Source organism: Glossina fuscipes, unplaced genomic scaffold, assembly GCF_014805625.2.
Source record: "Glossina fuscipes isolate IAEA_lab_2018 unplaced genomic scaffold, Yale_Gfus_2 174, whole genome shotgun sequence".
NCBI classification, from domain to species: domain Eukaryota; kingdom Metazoa; phylum Arthropoda; class Insecta; order Diptera; family Glossinidae; genus Glossina; species Glossina fuscipes.
In genome coordinates this window covers 918017-944604 of record NW_023998517.1, presented here as the reverse complement: position 1 = coordinate 944604, position 26588 = coordinate 918017, and the positions used below count along the sequence as shown (strand labels likewise).

At 35.0% G+C, this 26588-nt stretch overlaps 1 protein-coding gene across 1 annotated transcript in view; it reads left to right on the top strand.

The window, feature by feature from the left end:
* Nucleotides 1-26588, top strand: part of LOC119641756 (homeotic protein Sex combs reduced) — a 69370-nt gene that overhangs the window by 5880 nt on the left and 36902 nt on the right. The window contains 1 exon segment of the mRNA XM_038040592.1: nucleotides 12044-13009. Coding sequence (XP_037896520.1) covers nucleotides 12112-13009 — 898 coding nt within the window. The 5' untranslated portion in view covers nucleotides 12044-12111.

The window sequence follows — 26588 nt, the reverse complement described above, 5'->3', positions numbered from 1 at the left end:
TCACGAAAATATTTCATTTTAAGATTTTTGCTTTGTTGTTGTTCTTGTTGTTGGTGTTTCAATGTTACCCTGACGTATGTTTTCACTTTCTTTAGTGACAGACACATACTGTTCAATGGCAATAACAACAAAAAAAGGAAACGACATGTGCGTATTCAAACGCTCAGACCTCACTCAAAACAGTTACGTAATGTGGAACTAACAGTCGGGTATTGCTATATATGTATACAATGAATTAACTTTCCGCTGGTTAGCATTGTAGCCACCAGCCTGTAGAGATAATTGCCATAGATGGAACGATTGACTTTGCTCCCTAGGAAAAATTCAAATCAGTCGAGTGACTTTAGGACTATGACAAGAGCATTCCTTCATATAGTTAGCTAGAGTCTTGTAAGGATTTGAGCAGATAATCATTACCAATTTTTCCACATCACAAAGTACGAAAGCTGCATTTGCTTTGAAGTGAAAACCAACACAACAATGTGTCTTATCATAACTATCACAAGCAGGTGTATGAGGACGGGCCGTACTCAAAAAATGTCTACTTTCTTCATCACCGCAAGCATGGGAATTTTGCTCGCTTTCTTTATACGCTTTCTATGTACTTCCATCCATCTATTGAAATCGCTATTGTGGACCTCAAATTTTATCTAAAAGTAGATTGTTTTGGGTTTTCTTTCTGTTTTTAGCTTTTTTTCATATAACAATTTTTCCTTTTAAATTACGGCTTGAAATGTGGATGAATAAGCTCTGCTGAGCCAAGGATGAAAAATATTAAAAGAAAAGTGCACTTAAAAAAACTGTTCCTACAAATTTTTATGTTGACATACGAAAGCTTTGATGCAAGCTTGCGGTACCGCGTTCTCTTTAATCAAAAAGTAAAGAATATATCCCGACGGGTTTCCTGGCGTAAACGAAGATATTTTCCATATACGTCATAGCGTCACGGGAAGAGATCTGCATGTATCCTTAATGTCACTAGAAGAGATCTATATGATGAACGAAAAAAATCCCTATACAGATATTGTTATGAAATTAGAAGAGTAACCACTTTGATGACATTCATTAACTATGAGCGTTGACTTCATTAATTTTCATAAAAATCAAATTTTCGAGAAATAACAACATGATGGATAGGACGCCGGGACAGACATAAAAATGAGAAACAATCCATAGTCACGCTTTTCTTTACAGATAGTTGAAACGAAAAAAAAAAGAAAACGAAAACTTTTACTTATTCCTTGACACACCGTTATTTCAAAGAAAAAAAAAAGAAGAAAATTCAACAACATTTTTGTAATTCATATATTTCATAAATGACAATGGCAAACAATTCTATGAATTACAATGGAATTGTACGTACATATCATAGTGTATCAAATTCGAGAATATTTATGATTGCATTTCGAGTTGCGCAAGACTTAAGAAAAGCGAAAATAATTTACCGCAGAAGGATTTTAAGGAAAACATCACGCAAGCACCCAAAACCTTCTCTCTGACAACTTTTGTTAAAAATTTGAATATTTTTACAAAAATGTATATATGCATTATATATGTGACATTGTACGACGATTTAGTAAAACTGACGAAATGGTTACCAAGTTAAGTATCCAAATATTTTGTGTCCTTTTCATTTGTAAAACACGATCTTGCCTATATATATGAAAAATACCCGCAATCGCATAATACACAACTGCTGCGGATGTAATTAGGAAAATTAATTGAAAAGTGAAAGAACAGAATTTTTAATTCCACGTAACATGAGACTACAGTTAATAGTAGTAGATTGATATAATAATAAAAACTTTTAAACATAAATCATGCTCGTACAGACGGAATAAACAATCACTTCAAATACTCTGCTTTTGATAGCTCACAATTAGCCGCCGAGAGCTGGAGATGCACCAACAAAGGTATGATTGTCTAAACAAAATCTCCGCTTGACCATGTAAGCAAGCGAAACTTCCATATCTGCTGGTAAAGGCATAACATTTACCCATGGGACGCGCACTCACTAGACTCCGGCAACTCTGCCTATCTTGCTCTCTTACCTCACTGTTTTCTCATCGTCGTCGTGTTACACCTTCAAAGGATACTCCATAAGGGTTTGGTTATATTAAAAAAGAAAAAAGTAAATGAATAAAGGAAGCCTATCGCTCTCAAAGCCTGAGAGTGACAGTTCAGTGCTACTTCAGATCTTATTTTTAGAGAAGGAATGGGCGCGTTATCACCCGGTTCGCTAGCGCTCTGTCCGATTTTTTTTGGCCTGAACTTGATGCAACAGATGTGGACGACATTGCTTTCCACATAGCTCCAGCTTTGTTTATGTACAATGATGATGATGGTTTGACAGATTCTTTGTATTCAAATATAAATTAATTTAAGGAACTTAAAACCTCTCGGGTTTATATGTATTAAAGTCATGTGCAAAGGATACTTTTTTTGTTGCAACTGCTATACTTGTAGCACGGTGATCGTTATTAACAAAGAAAGGGGAAAAGATGTAGAGGGTGGCCGTAGCTCAGTAAGCTTATGCCCACTTAATAAGTTTTATACTTTCACTTATTGAATACTCACTATAGATACGACGAAGTAAGGTCGAAGCCGCACTGAAATTTGAAAACTTAGTAGTCGCGGCTCGTAACTACTCGACTATGGTCATTCATTTAGCGTGTGTTCCCTAACGGTAACGGTAGGAGAGAAGTGGGGAAAAGACAAAGACATTAGGAGTGGCCGCAGTTTAGTGGGTGTGCGCCCAATGGCAAAAAACTCACTGTAGCTAGCTATCCCCTCGAAGGTCGTTGGCAATTATTTCCGTAGCTTGCGCGATTTATTTATTCTTTGATTCGATCGGCTATTTCAAGATCTTATAAAGCAAAAAATTGATAGTAATGAAGTGATTACATTACCGGTTAGTTAACCCTAATCCTACCATGTGTTTTTCTAGCGACTCACATAACATGTGACTGGCTGTGATTTATACGAATCCTAGAGATAATAAAAATAATTAAAATATTATTGTTTTATATCGGCAGACATATATATATATATATATATATATATGTACATATATGTCAACATGAAAAATTGTACAAAAGCAATCCATTTTTTGGAAATCGATTGCGAAATTATCAAAACGTTTGTTTTCAAATTTTAAATGACTTCTCTAAGGCACTTCCTGGTCCAATTACTATAACCACAATATAAGTTGATTGAACACTTCGCCCTAACTTCATTATTCGCCTCATGCGACAGGCTTCTTGGCAAAAGGTACGGATAACTCAGGTTCCCGTTCAGTCTCAGCGGTTTCAGTTATGCAATATACAAAGTCTTGTAAGATTCGAATCGAAGTAAGGAAAACAAGACAAATGCAATCGCGCCATTGCATGATAAGGGATACATGACATACAGCTGTCAGTAAAGGAATATAGGGCATGTATAAAAATACATGAGGCCAAAAATGCATAGCTGCATATAAACACTTTGCAAGGTCATAAGGAAAAGTATTTCCTATGCATAGCCTATATGATGTTAATTTCACGAAAACCAATGAATGCTTGTGTACGGACACTGCTGTATAAAAACCTAGTTTTAGCCGGCGTAAGGCTAAAGTAAACTGAAAAGAAACCAAAGTTTATAAATCACAGCGTGAACGACCTCATATTGAATCATTTACAAAGCGCAAGAGTGTTAATTTAATAACAATTAACATTTTCATAATTATTACATAATGAAAGCCCACTTAGCGTAGACAATAAAAATATGAAAAAGGATCATAAATAAGCAACAATAACTCTAACAACAAACAAGACCAACCATAAACAATAATCATAATCATAAATGTCATAGTGAAACGATTGCTACTGCCTATTACCGCCACAAGGGCAGGGAGGGAACCAAGTAAACAATCAAAAAACCTTCATAATGCAATGGCCGTGTTTAAGAAAATCATAAATATTTTACGAATTTCAAAACAATAATAATTCCAATACTGAGCAGCACGCACTCTGTCTCTGTCTCTATCTCTCTCTCTCTCTCTCTTTCTTTATACCATATGCCTGCAAAGAATTATTATGAAAGCCATTTGGGAAAAAATATGTTATGATGACATGCATTTACAAAAAGACAAAAGATCCAAGAGCAACGACGAATGCGGAAAAAGGAAAGAGCAACATAATCACTGCAGATAGAGAAGTAAAATGAGACATAAGATGAATATCATATTTGTGTGGTGTTTTCTTTCTTGTTTTTTTTTTTTTTTTTTTTCATACATTCATAACTATTTATGACTATCTTTATGAAGTGCTTACAAATTTTTATGATTTTTTAATGGGTCCGTTTGTTGTTGTGCACATATATGTGCGTGTTTACTATTCGCTCACATATGTGTTTGTTCACATAAATGCATATTACACGAATATATATATATATATGTCGGTACAAAATGCATTTATAATGATACTGTGTGTTTGCGCGTGCGCAAATATCTTTGTTAAATGTGTGCTCGTGTGATTTATTTTCTTTCTTTTTCTTTTTCTTCGTTTTCGTTTTCTTTGTCGTCGTCTTCTGTTTCTTCTTTTTTCTCTCTCTCCCCATACGATTTGACAAAACTCAAAAATAAACTCACATTTCAGTTTTTATGAATTTCATAATTCTTTCATTGTGAGAGATCTGGTTGCCATAGGTGTTGTTGTTATTATTTGGTATTGTGTGCTAGTTTCAAGTTAAGTTATAAACATACGCCCCTGTTGACAACAAATATTGGAAAATTATGATTTATGAGTTTGAGTATCTGAATGCATAGATGGAACCATGATGAAGTTGGATTTTATGATAAAAAAAAAACTAATATATTAATCCGCACACATATACAGAAAAATATGCCTTATGAATATATTCAATATGACAAAATACACTCCAAAAAAAAAAAAAAAAAAAAAAATTTTAATGAAAAGTAAAAATTTTAACCACCAGTTTGTGATTTGTCCAAAGCCCCTTCGATCTGCTCGAAAGCCTATTGCGATCAGAATGACGAAACTATCGTTAACAACTCAACTTAGTCAAGTACCTTTTACGTTTATGGATGACGTTGCATGGCGCCGCTTACTTCGTGGAGGGATACGTTGGGTTCATTTCCGATAACGAACAAAGCTCAAATATATTCAGCAGATGCTTTTAGGTTTATTATATTGCAGCTTTTATTAGGAGCTTAGTGAAGTGGATTAATGTGCTCCCGTACCTATCAGTTTGTCCTTTTGGAAGGCGCTAGCTTCTTAAATGAACAAATTGCGTCTACCAATAATAATGTTAAGCACTAGAAGGTCCGTGATGCCATTAGATATCCTGGACATCAAAGCATGCTTCATTCCACACTTCAAGCTACTGTTTTGCCGCCTGCTTATCTTATATTTCTTAGCGCAGCATGGCACACAGGAGGCCTCGTGCACTTTGAGTAGAGTCAAAATTCCCAATTTATTTAATCATTCGAATTGTTACAAATATTTCTGATTAGTGAGAACTGAATGTTATAGCACTATGAGCAGTGGTATTTGAAACCAGTGACTGCACGGTTTCTTGATAAAAGTATGGAGTAAAATCCATAACTTCATAGATTAGGTAGATTTGAAGAACAGATTGGAAATATGTCACAAAGTTCAGTCACTAGTTAGGATCTATTACTAGACTACCTTAGACTTTGTTCAAAATAATGCATAGATAGTTTTGAAATTTTATTTGAATATCCCTGCAGTGGTTTGTAGTTTGTCTTAAAGAACTTTTATAGCTTACAACACTTGTCGTATAAGGATGTATTGGGTTTGTGAGGAAGTTTATGCCCAGAAGGATATGAGATAGAGCTACTTATTATTTTTAAACCGTTCTTTTGAAAAGTCTATATATATATAAGTATATGAATAACTGCCTTAAACGAAGTGGTGTAGGGTATTAAATGGTGGACCATATCCCACTATAGTGTTTTTGCTTGTTTAACTCCTGTTTTCTGGGCAAAAATCCATCTCATTTTTTCAACTTTAAAATTTCCAGCAAGGAAGGAACGGATGCGCAGAATGAAATTACGCATATTCTTTATAATTACAATGCGAGATGGCTAAGTTCTTGAGTTCTCTTATGGTACTGCCAAATAGTGAAAAACTTCATAGTGAGGTTTGCCTACATTTCTCCTTTCATAGGCTCAGAAGCCTCTTAACCGGCAGTTGCCACTTGTATTATTATTTTTTTGTTTTCTATTAGCTTAAACACACTCCAAAATATTCGAGAATTACATAAGGTGATGAAAGGGTAAGGTTTAACATGATCCAGGAAAATTTTTTGAACATAATTCCAGAACAGCATTAAAGGTACTTCGAGCGTGCTGGGTAACATGGCAAGTATAAATAATACTAAGAGATGCAAAGCCTGTAACCAATATCACGTCCGTAACACTATTCAAAGTCACTAGGCTGGTTGTTTGATATGCTGGTAATGAAACCATAGCATAGCTTTTTTTTATTAGCACCATCATCGAGGGATGGTCAGAAAGCCAAAAACTATATACATATTCTTAATTAGCATCAAATTCTAGATCGATTTAAGCATGTCCGTCTGTTCGTTTGCGGTAAGTAATCTCATGGTCTCAATAATAAACTTATCAGCTTCACAGCTTGGCATGAACATTGTGTTGCCCTTGCCTGCAAAAACACATTGAAAATGGACCGAACCGGTGAAAGGACACGCCCGCAATGTCACATAAACTGAGAACGGTTTAATTTACTAGGATTTTTGCGCACCATTCATAAACGATAACAAATACACTACAGAAATTTCCAGGTATATCTTACAAAAAAGGAAAAAAGTCAGCCATGCCCATCCCAGGGTTTCTTTTTCTTTAATTTTTATTTAAATTTTTTACTTTGTTTTCTCACTGTTTTCTCGAACCAGTCAGTCAAGGAATATCTCCTTTACATGCGTAAACCCAATGTGGAAAGAGAAAGAGGGAATTGTGGAAAGAGGGACATGCAGCGCCCGCTGTTCGCATTTAAAAAACCATAGAACACTCATTCACTAAGGGAGACTTTTTTTGCAGCTGAGAAGCTTCGCCATCTATTACTAACAATTTACAAAAGATTAAGATTTTCGAGGTAATGAGTGACAAGAGATTGTAAGAAGGGTAACAAGCTCCGCCAGGACGTCATTACACTCTATCTATTATGCAAAAAGTTTATTGGTAGTTCAACCTCTACGTTACGTATTCATTTTTTTTAATTTATTTTTTGTTTTTATTAAAACTGTTAACTCTTCACTCTACCTTTCGTTCATTACTTTAAATAAATAAAAAAATAAATAAGTGAAATTTTTAATTCCAGACACTTTAAATTAATCTTTTTCACAATTCTTATGCAAACAAGGGCGAATAAATTTACGTGCAATTTTTTCATTTCTCAGTTTCTAAATATTTCTCTTGCCCCTTCGTTAACCCATTTCAAATGTCGATTTTATTTAATTTATGATCTAAAACGTGGTCTACAGCTCAATTGTGTTTAGATAGAATAACTTTCCCAATTAAATTCACATCAAATGATAACAATAGATACCTGAATGCAATTGGTTCTATTTATCTCTATCTTCCCGTCTCTTATTTTGTCCGTTAATCTTTAGGCAATTTGGAAGAATTCGTTCTGCGGTTTAATTACCAATGGATCAGAAGAGAACTCAAGGAATAGAGAGACAGAGATAGAGCTAGGGATGCCTGGAACTAAACAAAAAAAAAAAAAAAACGGAATTTTTAATTCCTTGGAAAGTCAATGGTTTCGAAACCTTTAAGAAAATAATCATCCACCCTGTGTGTGAATAGATGTTAACTAACAACAATTAAACTAAGAGGAGATCCACAAGCATATATAATTGAAAATATACACAACTATATATATATGTATCTATATATATACATATATATATGTATTCTTTTTTTTTTTTTTTATAAACAAACATACAAACTGCCGGCAAAAAGAATTGTTATAATTTATGGTTTCTCTTAAAGAGACAATCGTCAGCGTTTTCATTGGCAATGACAGAGACCGCAGTTTAGCAGGCATTCACATGCTGCTGCATGCAACTATCAAAACGAAAAAGATCGCTTTAAATATTTTAAACGGTTTTATATAGATTTCAGTCAGCCGTTTCATTTTTCTTTGAATATTAATTGCGAGGCTGTTCGTTCCTCTTTATATTATTTTTCCATTCTTCGGGCATTTTTTTCATTTATTTATTTCCTTGTGGATTTAATTAACACCAATTGAACTGCATGTCTTACGAACTTTTAAATGTTTTTCAAAACAATTTCGGAATTCGATTTATGTATTCCGTCTTATTTATTTTTATTTTCTGTATATGGGAAAACCCCAAACTAAATCGAAGAGATAGAGAAGATCCAATAAAGATACAGTTAGATGTCAAAAATTATATAATAAATATATTAATATTCTTTAAGTCATTTTTTTATTAAAAGTGTTTTATACTATTTTACTATTGTACTCTCCTAATATTTGTAATACAGAAATTTTTTATACCTTGCACCACAAGTGGTACAAGGGTATCTCAAGTAGACGCGGATGTATGCAATACCCACAAGGACTTGAGATAAATCCAGCTCTTATTGCACTGATCTATCCGGGACCACTTTCTAAACCACTCTAAGCTTGTCTGTCCGTCTGTCCGTCTTGCATTTTTCAACCTACAGGTCGCAACTTTAGAGATATTTTAATGAAATTTGGTTCATTCACTTTTTATTTTTTTTTTGCCCAACGACTAACGCTTTAACAAAAGTTTGAGATCCGATCATTTTTCTCACGACTCCCCATATGAAGCTCTAATTTGAAAAGTTGTGCAAATAAGTGCATTTAATGGTGGCCCGCGGCCCATTATAGCATTCTTACTTTTTTCTGCATTTGTATTTCTAATTTTATATGACAAGATAGTCCTATATCCTCTGATGACTCGTCGGCCTTATTTTATTACAGATGTTTATTATGTGCGTTCAAAATTCCTAATACATAATAATATACATAATGATGTCCACTTGATGCATATACATTCTTGATAAGTGTAAGTGAAAGAATCGATTTAAAGTGAAACCATCCTTACGATCATAAAGCTTTATAGAGAAACATAACTCTTGATTCGAAACTTTCTCATACATGTCTTTGCCAAATTCATGTAATAAATCAGTGCGATTTGTCGGATCTTACAGGCGGCTACTTAAACTAAAGAATAATAACTTTCTAGTATAAATTTTTCCACGTGGTCCTAAGTTAACCTTTAAATAAGTTACGTTTATAAGCTTCTTCGATTGAAACCCTCTTCTCTAAAGATATATTATCTCAACTTAAGTTTTGGTCTTTTGAGGTATCTTTCACTTAAGCTCCACGTAAGCAGCTTCACTTCCATCAGCATAGAAATTTCCCAGTTTATCTTAACCCTTTTTTTGATACCATCAATACACCGTTAAGCAGCAATCGATTCCCCAGATTTGCCTCGTGAAAATATTACATTCGCTCTTCCTTCTCTAACTTTCAACTCTCATCTCTTCCATAGTGCACTTTATTTCCTACATTTAGTGCTTAATATTGCTTAACTGTCTTTGTTTGGTTGCATGTTAGTTAAATAAAAGTAAATTCAGTGCACTGAGTCTTTTCGTACTTATGTCTGGATTACGTATGAGTTATAAAATTTAATGCAATGAAATCGCTCCAAATATGTTCCATGTATGTTTAGTTGAAGAACTATAGAGTAAAGTGTAGTTTATCTTGCTTACGACAGCATTGTTTTTAAGGTATTGTTGTTGGTTTTTTTTTTTTTTTTTTTTGTGTTCTATTGTAAAAAGAAGACGGTATTGTTTTCTTGAATGTTTGCATTTGAATTTTTTTTGTTTTTATTTTTTATTTTTATTTTTTTTATTGATACGTTCGCTTGCACTTTTAATTCTTATCAGAGATATATGCTAAAAGGCAAAATTACCCATTGGATCCAAATTATGGGATTCATTTGCTCTGTACTTATGAGCTTAACAACAGTCTTTAAAAAAAAATTACGAAAATAACTTTAAGCAAAGAGTGAAGCTGAAGACAAAGTCAATGCTATGAAATGACTGAGAGATGGGCGGTCGATGGTGAAAACATGCTACATAGTACATAACTCGTACTATATGATGCGTAAGCTTAACATTTATGTGCCGTTAATTTTCATATGTAGCGAGATGGGAAATGAATTTTGGGGCTTCAGCTATAATGCGGCTATAGTTGCCTCCAATTATGTAAAAGAATTTCTTATTTAAGTTTGTTTGCGTATATTACATATATATGTGTGTAATATATTTATACCCTACACCACTTGTAATACAAGGGTATATGAAGAATATGCGAATGTATACGATACCCAGAGGGACTTCAAATAGAACCAGCTTTTATTATGTCGATCGCTTCAGGTTCAGTTTCCGAATCGACCCCAGCCAGTTTTTTCTTTTTGTTGAACTTACTGTGCACAACTTTTCAGATATATTAATAAAATTTGCCGACATTTTTCGGCCTAAAAACAAAGGGCATTAAAAATGGTTCGGATCGGACTACGTTTCCAAATACTCCGCCTCTACCGCTTTATTTTGAAAAGTTGCTTTATGAATAATTGTATTAAGCGAGGCGGTGTGGGCCTTGGCCCACTGTAGCGTTCTTACTTGTTTTACATACTTGCACACTACGCAGGCATATGAAAATTCTCTTTCTTTCTCTTTAGGCAAAAATCAGTGGGGCCTTGTTTTCAAAAGATTTGAACATCTTTTGTATGTGGTAGTCAAGACTCCTATAGCAATGGCGATTGGTTTAGGCAGCAGTATGTGTAAACTTGAGTGCGAGGATAGTTTTTCACAATTCTGTCGTCATTGGTTCTATCGGCTGAAAAAGCTAGAGAACATATGAAATGAGGAGAATGAATATACATCCCGGTCGTTGTATATATATGTCGGTCGAAATGCGCGCGATCAGTGAGAACAAATGATTTTATTCTGTATAATAGACGGGCTATCACAGTAAACAAGGAAAAGGATTTAAATTTCGTGTTCTCAGAACGAACATCTTCTCCACGCTATGTCATCCAAAACGATTTAAACGTTGGCGCCTTCTAATGCCTTTAAAAAGTTTTTATGCTCAAATGTTTTTACTTTCAATTTACTAGCATAGCTTTTTGCTCCAAATAGATAGTCCATAAGAAGAAAGAAGCGGATGAATTCGGATGCATGAGAAGCGCACTTCTAGGCGATTAGAGAAACGAAAAGCACACGGATACAAAGTCATTGTGAAGTAAAAAATTATCTCTCTGAGTGGTCTGCGTTTGCAAGCAGAATTAAGAAATTAGTATACTCTCAGCTTTTACCTCGCGGCTATAGGAGTCATTTTACTTGTCTGGCGTTAGTGGACAATCGCGAATAAATTGCTTTTAAAAACTTTTGATTCGCCCTTTTTACAAGCATTCATTCCAGTGAAGAGCTTTGAGGGTTTTTCTGTTTAACTGATTTGAGGTTCGATACCATACATTGTAGTTAATTTAATTTTCGGGTTTTTTTTTTTTTTTTTTTTTTTTTTGATGCATGCGCGTACGCATTGATAGGCATTTCAATCATGCCTTGAAAGATGCATTAAATTGTCGAAAGTTTAAGCATTTAAGTGTTCAACGCTGCCCAAATCTGGCTGGCATCTTAAATGAAAATAACATCCTTTAGCGAAATTACGATAAAACAGGTTTGATATAAAATAATTCCTCAATTTTAAGTGTAAAAGAAAACAGGTCAACAATTCTGTTATGAAAAAAAATTCCATACGAACAACAGTTATTTTTTCAGTTATGCTTTTATGCTTTTAGAACACAATTGTTAGGACTTCAGAGAATAAAGAATGGTATGTATATGTATATATGTATATAAATTACAAAATCGTATCATAAAAATTATAATAAAGAATTTAATTCACGAACTTTACTTTTCCTTTTTTATTATTTCTAGAATCGTTAAGACTGCGTTGGCTAGTGTGACATTTAGCCGACGATTATTTTACGTAAACCGAACTCATCATGGATCCCGACTGTTTTGCAATGTCATCATATCAATTTGTCAACTCGTTGGCTTCATGTTACCCGCAGCAAATGAATTCACAGCAAAATCATCCTAGTGCTAATGCGAATACGCCTTCCAGTAATGGGCCTCCCGCCGCAGGGAGTGCGGGTAGTGCCAATTCGGGTGCTGCTACGCCCGGCAATGATTATTTCCCCGTAGCAGCCGCGTACACTCCTAATTTATATCCAAATACACCTCAGTCTCATTATGCTAATCAAGCGGCTTATAGTTTAGGAGCTGGTGGCGGAGGTAATACTCAAACGAATCCCGCAGATATGGTCGATTATACGCAATTGCAGCCGCAAAGGCTGTTAATGCAGCAACAGCAACAACAACACGCTCATGCATCAGCAGCGGCGCAACATGTCGCCAACCAGCAACAGCAGCAGCAGCAGCAACAACAACATCAGTAGCAGCAACAACAAATGTTTAAACAGCAACAGCAACAGCATCCGCAGCAGCCATCAAATATTAGTTGTAAATATGCGAACGATCCTTCAGCACCTACCGGCAATAATACTAGTTCAAATAGCAACAACAACAACAATACCAATCAACAGTCGCTAGCCAGTCCACAAGATTTATCAACACGTGATATATCACCAAAATTATCGCCGTCATCGGTGGTAGAGAGTGTAGCGCGTTCTTTAAACAAAGGTGTACTCGGTGTAAACCTGAACAACAACACGCATAGTAATAATGTGAATGTAAATGTGCCCCTTCACAGTCCCGGCGACGGTGAGACCGACTCTGAATCGGATAGTGGCAATGAAGCGGGCAGCAGTCAAAACAGCGGCAACAAGAAAAATCCTCCACAGATATATCCCTGGATGAAGCGGGTACATCTCGGTCAAAGTGAGTAGCAAAGCAATCGAAATCATAAACTATCTCTCTTTTTTGAAAAGGTCATGAAACGGGCATCGAAACAATTTATAGTTGGCTTGAATTAAAAAAATTAGAAACATTCCTTGCATTTCAGTGTCTAACAAGAAACGTAGTGCCATCGTTATCCGACAAGCCTTTCGCTAATCATAGTTATTCGAATTTTATTCTACGAAACCTATTGTACCCATGAGCCTAAATATGGAAGATCTGGGTAGAAACTTGATATCAAAGCACTCTAGAGATATGATATCTTCTTGCGCTTCCTTCTTAAAAACAACATGTTCTTTTTGTCTCTAAACTAAGGCAACGTCTTTCGAACAACTTTTCAAATAATAGGTGTTCACAATGTCCGATAGTGTGCATGAGAGCCAATGAATGACTACATTTAGCGCATTAGCAATGATTTTAAAATCTATCTAAGAAAAATAATTTCATCTTCACTACGTCACTTCCTTAGGTAATGATTGTCCACCTTATTACCTAACTCAAGATAATAAGAGCCTATGACATTCTAAGCAAGTGTCCTTTAAGTGTCCTTTAATTGTGAGGAGAGTACAACTCCTTAATCTGGGAATTTTATATGTTAATCTTAAAAAAGAATTTCGTGCAAGGTGAACTTTCGTCCAAAAGCAAATTTGAGTTAATGGTGTCTTTTTTAAAACGCAAACTCCTGGCGGAATTAAGGTTTGTTTATATGGTTTTGTCTCTTCACGTTATCATCTTGTCTCGTGGGAGTCAGACTTTACATTTTAATCTTAAAAAAAAAAGCGCCAGCCTTCACTGGCACATCTTTGAAAAGTAGAAGAGTTAGGCATCTGTGCATTAAGCCGAAGGGATTGGTTATAATTCTTTATTGACGGGCTTGCCACTGTGCCATGTGCCGTTCCGTGAAAATGGGAAGTGACACGCTCTTGTCGTACGTAGGTGAAATGATTGGCTTTATTAATAAACATAACATGTAGGAAACGAAAATTATTTAAAAGCTAAGCTGCAGCTAATTCTTTGGCGGCGAGTGAGAAAATAAAATTTATGTACGATGTAAGTGAGGCGACTTAGTCGCTCTACATACAATTCTTTATTTACAGCAACGCTAATATTCACAAATCTATATAAGCGAGAAAACAATATTTGATCGTGACCGAATATTGCGTAGGCGCGGCTGATTTTTCCTCTTTTCCCAATAAAAATAGAAACCAATTTGTTATTTCTTTTAAAAAGCTGAGGTGTCCTTACACTACGTAGTACTGCAGGCGTGTCCTTCGACCGATCTGGCCCTTTTCCAATACCAACCTGTTAGTAAGAACTTCCAATAGCTTCATTTGTGTGGCCAGGACGGACGGACAAGTTGACTTGCTTAAATCGATTCAGAATTTGATGCCGATATCAAGAATGTGTACAGTTTGTGGGATCTCTAAAGATGCCTTACGGCCAATGCAAACATTTTGACAAAATACCAAACTTGGAAAACACTAAACTAAAATTCTTATGTGTAAATGTATGTATATAAATAATGTTAAACAATTTTTCACGAGTGTCAAAGCGACTCAATAGAAACATTTCTTGTTGTACAGAAAGGCGCGAAAACATGACCCAATGACAGACAAACTCACGATTTATTTAAACACAAAGCAATGAGAAGATGAAATGAGAACAAGCGTACTTGAGACTGTGTACGTTTTCTAGTTGATCTTAGACACTCCAAGCAAAAGTATATTGAAAGCATCAGGTTTTTCGTTTAATGTAAAATTCCAGTTAAAATGTTAGGGCGATTTACACTCCGATCTCCGATAAGCCAATTGGAAAGTTCATAGTTTTGATTCTTCAGGTACTTTGTGGGCTGATCACACCTAATCCCAATCTCCAGCGCAAATTTTCAGGTCATAAAGTGAATAAATAAAGTTGGTATACTTTATCCTTTGTTGGCACTTTAGTTCAAAACGAAAAAATGAAAAAAAAAAATAGAAACAAGTTAAGGTAGAAACAACACATATTTTCCTAACAACTGAAATAGTTCTAAACATGTTGTTTTGCATTTATTTGTTCAAAATTCCACGCAATCAGATATCGTAGAGGAGGATGGGCAAACTATCGAAATGAAAAATTCGCTAACAAAATGAATGTTACAGACTGAAATGTTATAATGGAAAAATAATTATTCGCAAGAAAAAAAAAATGAAAATAAAAACAAAAACAAAAATAAACAACCGCTAGTCACATAAATAGTATGCCACATACACTTGGGCCTCCACTTCACCTTTTCAACCATATATGCAAAAAAAATCAAGTATGAATTTTGATATGTACACTATTATATATATATACATATATATATATATGTAGGGAATCTTTGAAAATCTATGAATGAAGAGTGGTTTAGCGTTTTTAAGGCGGACTTGGTTTTGTGAAAGCAAGAGGAAGCCAACCACAATCTATTTTCTTTGATCAATTAAGGCATTATAAAATGATGATGGATGAAATTGTTTCATTGTGAGCAAAGTGGCGAACGAATTTTATATGCTTATGTTTTTGTACTGCTTTGCAGAAAAATGCAGACTTACTCTGATGTAATTAAAACCAAAGCTCGAACCAACTATGGATTTAAAAACTAAACGAATAACAAAAAGCACCAGTTGAGTCATTAATACACGCAAACATACATAAACAAGTTAATAATAATTTAATTTAACATAGAAACAACAAATAACAACACAAATGTTTACTAATTACCAGCATATTTTCTTATCCCCTTCAATGATGAATGGGGGTTAGGCTACTTCGGTCATTTCGTTTCCAATACCCCAGAGGAATGTGTAGTGAAGGGTAGGAATCCAGCACACGGGTATACAAATATTCTTCGTGAAATTGAGATTCTGAGCTGGCAGAGTGAAGTTCTGGCGATCAATCTGATATGCTAAGAAGACCTAGTTTTACGGCAACCCCTTAATTTGCGACCATAACTCGACGAAAGACATAAATCTTTTTATGTCGATCTCAAATATTCACTAGAGCCGTATAAGCCGAAACTGTTTGAAACACTAAGCTTAGAAAGTTCAGCTCAGGGCAATTATTACCCTGCTATCGTTACGGACTGAATACTCTGTTAACGATGACTGTTGTCCCCATCTCTGTTGAACGCGTGAAATAAAGAGCACGGGCGGCTTTTAATTAAAAATGATAAATTAAGTTGGTGTTAGGCTGACCTCTAAGCACCCCATAGCATTGCGAGTAATAAAATTCTTCAGCTATCTTCTTCATAAAAAGTCTTGCTTCTCGCAAGCTCCAAAATATAAATTTACATATTCGAAGTCTGCACATCAACTCACTTTTTTTGTACCTACGTTAAACATGAATTACTAAGCCCAAGATATGTTTGTTGCTACAGAAAAGCTTAGCTTTGATGAGAACATTGACATGGGAAGGAGTTTAATAAATTGTCTCATGCCATTCGTACTTTTCACTTGCACTTAGCATGTCAAATACTTAATTTCGCCGATTGGTGTCAAAAAATAATAAAAAATCGATCTTTTGGCAAAACTTTTTCGCAATAGGTTTTTATATGGACAGCAGGCTTAACAATAGTTCGACGCAATTCAATATTTAAAACACTCGAAATACATGGATAGAGTGATGCAAGGTGCAAGACCTTTGGACAATAGGTTTTTGTATGGACAGTGGTCCTAAAAATAGTACGAAGTTATCCGATTTTCATAGTGCTTGTCTTTATCTCGAAACACTCGAAATACATGGATAGGCAGGCAGATGTCTTTGTTGGTTCTAACGTGGAAACACTAGCTTGTCAATTTAACCCCATGGTGCCCGACGACATACGGGTTAATTTTGTTAATTTCTACCCGCTAGTACTCGTGATGTACTGAGTGAGCTCCTGACCCCCGTCACACTTCCCTTCGGATTGACCGTACAATCCCTGCTGGCCAACACCGGACTACCATTCTTCAAGATATGTTAGCATCGGGTGTTACATCTGACATGGTGGGCGGTACCGTGCTCTCGACTATTACTATATCATTTTTTACGTAACCGGTTACCAGCTGGTTGGTTAGTATTTCCTTCTTAGAAGGAGTGAGAAAAGAGTGCTTCTTCCAGTGTACCCCTAAGCTATCTTTCAGAAAACTTTTCGCCAAGTTATAGATAGTCCAAGCCTTAAACTTTTCGTCGCGGGTCAAGATCGTTTCCAGGGATCACGCCGAAAAGGTGGGAGTTTCTACACATCAATACTCCCCCAAAAGCTTAGCTTATCACCCCACATGGATAGACAGATGGACGGACTGAGCATAACTGTTCAGAAAATGCCTCTCAATATTGTTTGTGAATAAAAAGTATTGGCTTGATTGATCGTAATAGCATTTTTCTTTTCATTTCCTTCATTCTGCTAGGTATACCATTGCTACACGGGGGAGAAATGTTAGAAGTATAGACAGTGCTTCTGAATTTTCTAATGTGTTTTCTTAGAAATTTTATCAAATTTTTCAGCGGATGTTCTTACAAATGCCTTTCTTCGATACTTCCGTGGGTGTGCTTTTAAATACGGCATCTTCCGTAGTGCCAGAATGGAAATAAATTTTCTAAATAAAACTGGAAGATATGTTCCCCTATGAACGTCGTTCAGGAACTTCACGGCCCAACGATCAAAAATTGAATTATTATTTGTTTTCGTCAGCATAATTTTCCCTTAAATGTGGCATTTAAATGCACAAACCCACGCACACAACGTAAGCTTGCCTAATAAATATAGAATAAAACTCTAATTTAGTTGAGAGTGTAAGTGTACGGAATATGCAACCTGGCAGCTACTACCTTAGCGCATTCAATTTACGCGAGGTTGGGCATGGACATGGGCATATTTTTATGTATATATGTACATATACTATAAAATGAAATTATAGTGCATCAAAGCGCAATTTCTTCATTTTCATTTTTTCCTCTTTGCAATTAAGTATTAAGTCTTGGCCTTGTTCTCTTTTATTCTTTAGCGATTATTATTTAATTTTCCACTTGCTGCAATTGGCAACAGGGCCAAAGATAAATAATAAATGTTTACACGCTTTTGTAAACAATTTACTCGGAAAATGATTACATGTGTACAAGCATAAGTTAGCGCGCAACTTATACATATATGTGTATAATGATATATGTGGATATAATGATTCCTCCAACCCATTTAAAAAAAAAAAAAAAAACATGAAAAAGGAAAAAAGAGAAAAAACCTTATTAGACATTTTAAAACACAAACATCAAAATATGTTATGTCGATCGCTTGTCTGTGTTCAGTTACAATATCATTTTAAAATTGTATTCGTTTGTACTTATTGCTGATGTAGGAATGTAAGAATTCTAGATGTACATGAATGTTTTTTTAAATGTTGTTTTCAGTTGTTTTTAGTTGCTAGTGTCTGCCGCTCTCTGTTATCTGTCGTTGTTTTGAATATTCTTTCAACAGCTGCTTTGATATTATAATCTCAAGTGAGTGAAATAAACAAAAAAAAAAAAAAAAAAAAAATACATACATAAACTGGGAAAGCTATGTTCGGGTACACCCATCACCTAAGCTCAATGAACAATATTTTGGGAATGCATTCAATTTCTTGCATATCGCATACCACACGATACGAGTATAATAATTTTTTCAATCTGTTGGTAGCTGTTTGCACTTATCTGTAATAGCTGCTAAGAATCGACCTAAATAAAAGACAAAATATTTAACGAAAATTTGATTTCTCCAGTTCCGTTAGAATACAGCGTCAAGTTCCATTTTTGCAAGCTTAACTCTTTAAGTTTTGGCAAAAAGTAAGGCAATGTAAAATAGTGAGCAACGCGTACGGTTAAACTAAAGAGATCTATGATGTTTTTAACCCTCCAGCTTTAGGATCCTTAGGAGTACCGTCAACTTCTTAAGTCCGGAGCGCTATTCGGTATTCGGCGTTATAAACCCTTGATATCTTCCCTTCATTCCCTTATGAAGTCTGCATGAATCGGCATCGTCAAGTACCGATATTGTCCGGGTACAAGCCAGTTATGAAGCGTACGCCGTTCCTTCGTAGTTCCAATAGCCTATATGCTGCCCCGGATGTATTTATGAATCTTTTATGTTGTCGTTGTCCTTACTTCCAATGGCTTGTTGATTTTTATTCTGCCCTTTGGCTTCCGGGTTCTTCATGCAGCTCCTTAGTACGGCACAGAAAGATGCCGAGCCTATCATAGTCTTTCGGACTCCTCTCCTGGCTACACAGTCTGCTCTTCTCATTGCCTTCGATATCTGAAGAGAAGGACATCTCATTGTGCTTCCCTAGCTCATGATTTGAAGTCACTCTAGTAAAAAGCAATCTTTTACGTGAGCTCTGAGTTTTACCCCCTACAGCTTGAGAATCCCAAAACATTCTTTCGTTAACATTCTTCGTATGCCTCTCAACAATTTGTAAAACAAGTTTTGCCCTCCAAACCCCCCAAGTTTCTTCGTAAACAAGCTTGATAACTCGAACTGTTACAGGGCTTAACAAACTGAAACCACAATTACGTAATTATGTGCTCTATCTCTAGTCCAATAAAAGGTGCAGCATATTTAAAATTTTCCAATCCTTGACGTAATTGAGAGACAGAGAGTAAGCTTTTATTAAATTTAAAATCACTTTGTAATAAAATTCCTTTCTCTTTGTTCATGAGCACAATTTATATATATATATATATATATATAGTTTTCTTAAAGAGATTTTAAAAAAAGTTCGTGACTGACTGGCAATTAAAGTAGGAAATACCTTAAGCTAAGAAAATGTCTTAATTGAAGCGAGTTTTCTGCATTTATGCTCATATGTCTGCAACAAAGTATTAGAATAGATGCACATACTGTTATTAAATTAAGCACACATGCAACATTCACGCTTACATTGGAATATGATTTTGCATAGAGAAATTTACTTCGTTCATACCCTAGGAATTGCTCTTGTTCTTATCTCCATAACACTCTATGCTAAACAAAAAACAAAAAAAAAGAAAAAACGAAATATCCGGTACACGTATTGCAAAATGTGGAGAAATCAAATTAAATAATTTAAGCAACACGCGAAACTCTATATCGAAGCAAATGAACTTCATCAGATGATAATGAAAGACAGAGAGCTATGAAGAAAGTAAATCCGAATAACTTTTTGCATTTATAAGTGTCTAAATGCATAATGAATCCGCTTAACTCGATAACTATCTTCATTTTGACACTCTATTCACACTGTTCAAGGAGCTATTTATCTTTACGTTCGAAATTACTCTATGCAGATCACTTAGAAGGTGAGTCGCTGCAATTAGAGCAAGATTCTGAAGCAAGTTGGCCAAGGGAATGCCTTCACCTATTCGAGTAAAGACAAGCATTAGAATGTTTGTGTCAGGGAGGCACCCGCCCATCAGCACTAGTCTATTAGAAAATTTTTTTTGCCAGGAGTATAAAATGATTAGGAAGGTCCAGAGTTGCCTAAGTCTAACTTGTACTTAGTTAAGACGGTAATCAAATACTTGCCTTTAAAACGATCTCGTAAGCGACAATTTGCGATAACTTTTAAAAACTAAAAAGGTGAAGGAATCTTTTCTCCCAACACAGTACATATGTAGTTTGATACATTCTTGTCCTGTAAAAAGGTTCACTCTTTTAAGTCAGAAAACATTTTTATGATTAACTCCATAGGAAGCAGACGAAACTAGTTTGTTATTACATTTGTACTATTCAGAGATAACGCTGAGAAACTCTACGCAAAAATTTGAATTTATTTAATCATCATATCTTCTGTTAGAAGTTCTTAAAATACCACTTGAATCCTTCAGACCAAGTTAAGTGTACCTGAGAAAAAAGGTTAGATAGAACGATTCCTTGAGAACCGGTTAAGCTTCGGTTTCAATATTAACTAAAACTACAAATATCTCTGCTGTCGAGGTGGTTTTTGACCGACATAGCAACAGGCCCGCAATTAACAAAATACATAATCCATACATAATTCATTTATTTAAAATGGTGAGTATCCAAGATTCACCCTGAAGCGTGTATGCTTATTTTACTGGTAGCATTTTTTTTTTTTTATTGGAAAGTGCAGCGCAAGTAATTTTAGCTTTGACGCTACATACATGCTTTTGTTTTTATAAGAAAATTTTTGTGAAGAAAAAAAAAAAAAAAAAAAGAGACGAGAAGAGAAGAGAAAACAACAACAATAGCAACAACAACAACAACATCACCGACATGATGTTAACAATTATGCAAATTGCAATTGGTAGCATTTAATGCTTGTGTCGAATGCATGTTCTTGTGTAACAGGCAAGCAGCCAGTCTGCCCCAAAAATAAAGTGCATTCGCTAAGTTGTTGTTGTTTTTTCTTCATGTTTTTTTGCCTGCTGTTTTATTGCGCATAATCACGTCAAGTTTACAAGCCATTTTCATCTCATCGTCATAATATTCAGCAGCACACTACCCATACATGTGTATGTTTGCTTGTATGTACGTATGAATGCGTTTGTGCAAGCATATTTTATATGTGTGCATGCGTATCTGTGCATCATGCTTTTAAAGTTAATATTTGATGGACAACAAATAAGGACCAGAATATTGGTCACAATGGCAGTGAAGACAGCGTTGGTAAGCTGGCATTAATGGTGTGATCAACACAATAATCACGCCAACAATGTTAGCCTATGGAGTAACCATTGATAAGATGGTTGTAGTAAATAACGATTGTGCACCATCGGCCATCTTTTTCTTTCCTTTTTTTGTTTTTTTTTTTTTTTTGTTTTTTTTGGAGTAACACAATGGAGTTTGTGTTTTTTAATTGTAAAATATTTAATATTGAAATAATTTATGTGCGACATGCACACGACCATCGCAAACAAAGGGAAAAAAAGCTCAGCTATTTTTAAAACTGTCCGAATTCTTAGTAAGCAGTTTATGTTATGTTATCTAAGTACAAGGACTGCCTGCGCAGCTTTATCAAGTTAACATAACATATCGTTACGTAATGTTGATTTTGTTTTTTGTCCTCTCGACATTATTTATTGCGTTTTTAATGAATATAGACAATTTAATTGCCAGTTATAAACGTTTTTTATCAAGTAGAGCAACTGAAAACAATTTCCGCTCTAACGGTTTTGTAAACATTTTTTTCCATAATTCTGCTTAAAACTTCAGCAGCAGTTACGCTTGTGTTTAGATTTACTTTGTATTATATTTAAAACAATCGAACACAATTTCCAGCAAAGAATTTTCAGGAAACTTTTCTTAGGTGCGTTCCATCTCATAATATTTCTGCTTGGACAAGCAGTTGATTTTCTCTTTGTAGAAACTATTGTCATTGGAAATAACTAAAGGCAATCAAGAAATAATGAGCCTACATCAAGTCTGTGGACCTTAATTGTCCATAACTCAGCAGGGTTTCGGCTTACTCTTAGCTTAGGTGGTTTCAAAATTTCTCTCCGAAAATCTTTATTGCTTATTTGCCTGAGGAAAAAAGGAAGAAACTGCAGGGGACTCTTGCAGTCGTTTTGAGTACGCTGCACAACTTCAGAAAAACAAAATGTATTCGGCGGAGGGAAAAGAAATTTGAACGCAAGCCTATCAAGCCGCTAAAAGCACTTCGGTCGATTGTACAGTAGAGGCACGAATATCTTTTATTTATATCAAGTGACCATCAAGTCACTTTCTCCATTCAGTAGAGCTTTACACCGTAGCTGGTTGCTTTGATCAATGCTTCCAGAGAATACCCCAATAACGTGGTAATGGTTGCCCTACTTTTAGGAAAATTTTATTTTATTCTTGACGAGGAATTGTACGAGAGGTAAACCAAAAAAAAAAAAAAAAAAAAATTGCTTCACGCGATCTATCACACCTGACCTAATTTCTGACGAGGACCCCTTAACTAAAATAAAAATCGTAAAATTTTAAGATAGGGAGCAAAGATCATGCAATCTCTCTTCTGCTTTGTTTGCTCTTTGGTATGCTTGTTAGTTACTCGTACTGGGTAGTCGAGTAGGTATGAATCGCGGCGACCAAGTCAGGTTCATATCTCTCTCAGTGTGGGGGAGCTTACTTTGGTCTCAGCTATAGTAAGTGCTGATAGGGTAAAGGAGTAGCACCTAGTGACTGCACACTTATCCACAACTTCCGTTCCTTTCTTTGTCTTACTGACCGTTATCGTATTACTCTACGAATAGGGGACATCCCCTGAGAGATTTCTATAGAATTCTTCTCACCAGAATGGACTATGCAACCTATTCTCCCATGGTTGTTATAAATGCCTTCTCAGACTAAGATCGAGAATAAACGGAAGAGGTGAATACTGAACACTCAAGTGAAAGTGCAGCCCGCGCAAAAGAGAAGTATGTCCAGGAGTCACTTCAAAATTCCAAACGTTACTTTTTGTAATAAATATTTCAAAGCATTACATAATTATGTGTTACTTTTCTGATGTATGTTACATTCGCAGTTATCTTAATAAAATCAGATCTTTCTTTATAAACAAAAAAAGTAAGAAAAAAAAATCATTGTTAATGTTTCGTAATTAGTAAAGCCTTCAAGAGGGGCACAAGTTAATTGGAATTCAATCATGCGTGCACTTCATTTCTTTTTGTTTTTTACTTTTCTGCTGAATCAATTTCATAAAAGTGGCAAAAGTGTCGATACTGTTGCCATCTTCGTAAAAGTGTTTTACAAAAAAAGAGAAGAAAAAAGAAATCCAGAAAGTAAGGACTTTTAATACAAAACATGTTTTTCTTGCTTTTGAGATAATCATGGGAGTCTACTTTTCAAGAGTACTTTGTAAGAAATAATGAATTTTGTATAGACTTATGTGTGTGAGTGGTGCTTGCATTACGTAAAGTTTCGTTGCAATTAATGCTTATGGGAATTTAAACTTTCTTTAAATTGGCGAAAGATGTTTCACACGAATTATTTCTTCTTTCGTACACAGACAGAAACCGTAGCGGTGAGCATGCAAACACAAACGCTTACCTCATATATTTGTATATGACAAACAAAGATTCGAGACAAATAAGTGTAAGGCGGCGAGTTAGTATTGAAAATTAAAAAAAAAAACAAAAAAAAAAATAAAATGACATACATTTTAATATTCAAATGAATTTTTATGAATTTTTTCGTTTTAAAATTTTTTTACAACTATTTCGCATAGAATACTGCGTCACCCCCTCTCCCCAACCATCAGAAATCTCTAAAAATAGATGAACAAAAACTAAACTAAAAGAAACAACTTTACCACCTTTATGTCAAATGTGATGTTGATTAATGTTCAATTCGCATTTTTAACTATAACACAATCGACCATCAAAAGTTATTCAGTCGGCCAACTAACCAACCAGCCAACCAACCAACTGCCAGCCAACCAACCCACCACACTTCAGACATCTTAACAAAGACCTGCCGGGGGAAGGAAAACGGAAAAGAGAAGAAAAACAATAAACGAAAAAAAAACCATGAACGTGTGGCGTGGGTTAGAAAATAGAAAAAAATAAGAAAAATTATTCAACACGAACACATAATCACAAATTCTTTTTTTTTTTTTTGCATACATGTGGAAGGCTTTTCTATTATGTTTACTTATAATTCAAATTTAAAAACGAGATCTCTCTTATAGGGAATAACTTATGACACATACATGCACGTACGTACGTAGTTATAAAAAATTAAATAACTTAATTTGCCATTAACAACAACACAACAATTAAAGATTAATTACTAGCTTTGAAGAAAGGAAGTGTTTTGATTAGACGTTGCCGTGTTTACCATGATAAGGTAATAATTAATGTCAACTTAACGTACGATAGCAAGATTCACCTTATGACGAATCTTAACACTCACTATTCAAGCTCGGAAAAGGATTCACTTATTTTGATATACCGAAGCAGTAGATCGCACTTTTGATCTAATCTTTAGGCTCTTGAGTGTAATTACCCAGAGATGTTAAGGCAATATTTTTCTGACACTTTTTCTCTAACACACATAGTTAGGCTTCAAAGGTCCCACGATATGTAAAACTAAGTCGTGATCATTGTGGAATTCTGGATTGATTTAGTTACGCACATTTCATACTGAAACACTTAAGGCTGTAAAAACTGATTTTGGAAAACTCAAACTTTCCTAAATGTCCTAAGTGCGATTTTCGATCACACAACAGATCGCACTTTTGAACTATTCATTGTTCTGGTTAGTGTGTTTATGTAGATCGTAAGTAGCATGTGAGGTCAAGAACTTTCTGTCACTTCGTTTCTAACAAACATAACTAGGCTTCGGAGGTTCCGTGGTACGTAGAACTAAATCGTGATCATCGCAGAATTTTGAATTGATTTAGCTAAGCCCATTTAGTTATTCTCTATATGTTGCTTATTAGAAAATTCAAAAACCAACCTTTAACGATGCAGCTAAGGAGTCAATTTAAAGTAATCGCTTACCCACTAAGAAGCGAAAATTTTAATACATTTTCATCAATATTTTGTAATCAACAGAAGCAATGTTAAGATTACGTTATAAAATCATGTAAAGAGATAACGAAGGAGACGCCAAGCATGTGTTTGATATATGTTAATAGGAAAACCTGATTGCTTTCATGTAGCATGATAGTGGAAAGAAAATCTATCCCGCGCTATGCCTTCCAGTCTCAGATTGCTAAAGAAGAATTTAAAAGAATTTCTCCTCCCCTAACGAAGATGACAGCTTTGCGTTTCGTATGTGACGGCAGGCAGAATAACGCTTGGTTATCTAATGATCTGAGTATAAGATAATTTGTTTTTAAAATTATTTAATATTTATTTGTAATTAAAAGCAAAATTAAATAGAAAAGCGTTTAATTAAAAATCACTTATTGTTGGAGTCAGGAAGGAAACGTAACTAGAAAATAATTTTGCGTTTTTTTTTTCTTAAAAATTGAAAACAAAAAAAAAAATAAATAAATAAAATAAATAAATAAAATAAACTAAAAGTATTTTTATGATTACCTGGCAATCATATGCCGGTGCATTTCCATTTTTCCATTTGCCATTTGGGCATGAAATCCTGACGTTTGAAATTAATGGCTTGCAAACGAGTTTAAATATCAGCCCCAAACCACCAACCAACCAGTAACTTAAAGCTTGATTTGAACCTGCTAGCAACCGATACTGCCAAAATATTGCGTTTCGTTTCGTTTCGTTTCTTCTTCTTTTTCTTTTTCCTTTACAGCATCAACAACGAAGCTACAAGTTGTAATATTGGAAAAAAAGGAAAAACGTAGCATAAAAACTCTCTCTTTGCGTCTCTTTACGACACGCGTTCTATGTAGATCTTCCCAAAGGCTCGCTTAGGCTAACTTAGGCTGGCTTTTTCAAGTGTTTTTCGGTTAACAACACAACTACCAACCAACCAACCAACCAACCAACCTACCAGCTAGCCAGCAAGCAAGCAAGCAAGCAGGCAGGCAAGCCAGTCAGTCGCCCAGCTAAGCATTCGTTACTCAATTACATTTTCATTAACTTGGTACACGATTTTTCAAATAGCCAGCCACCTTTAATCATAATGATT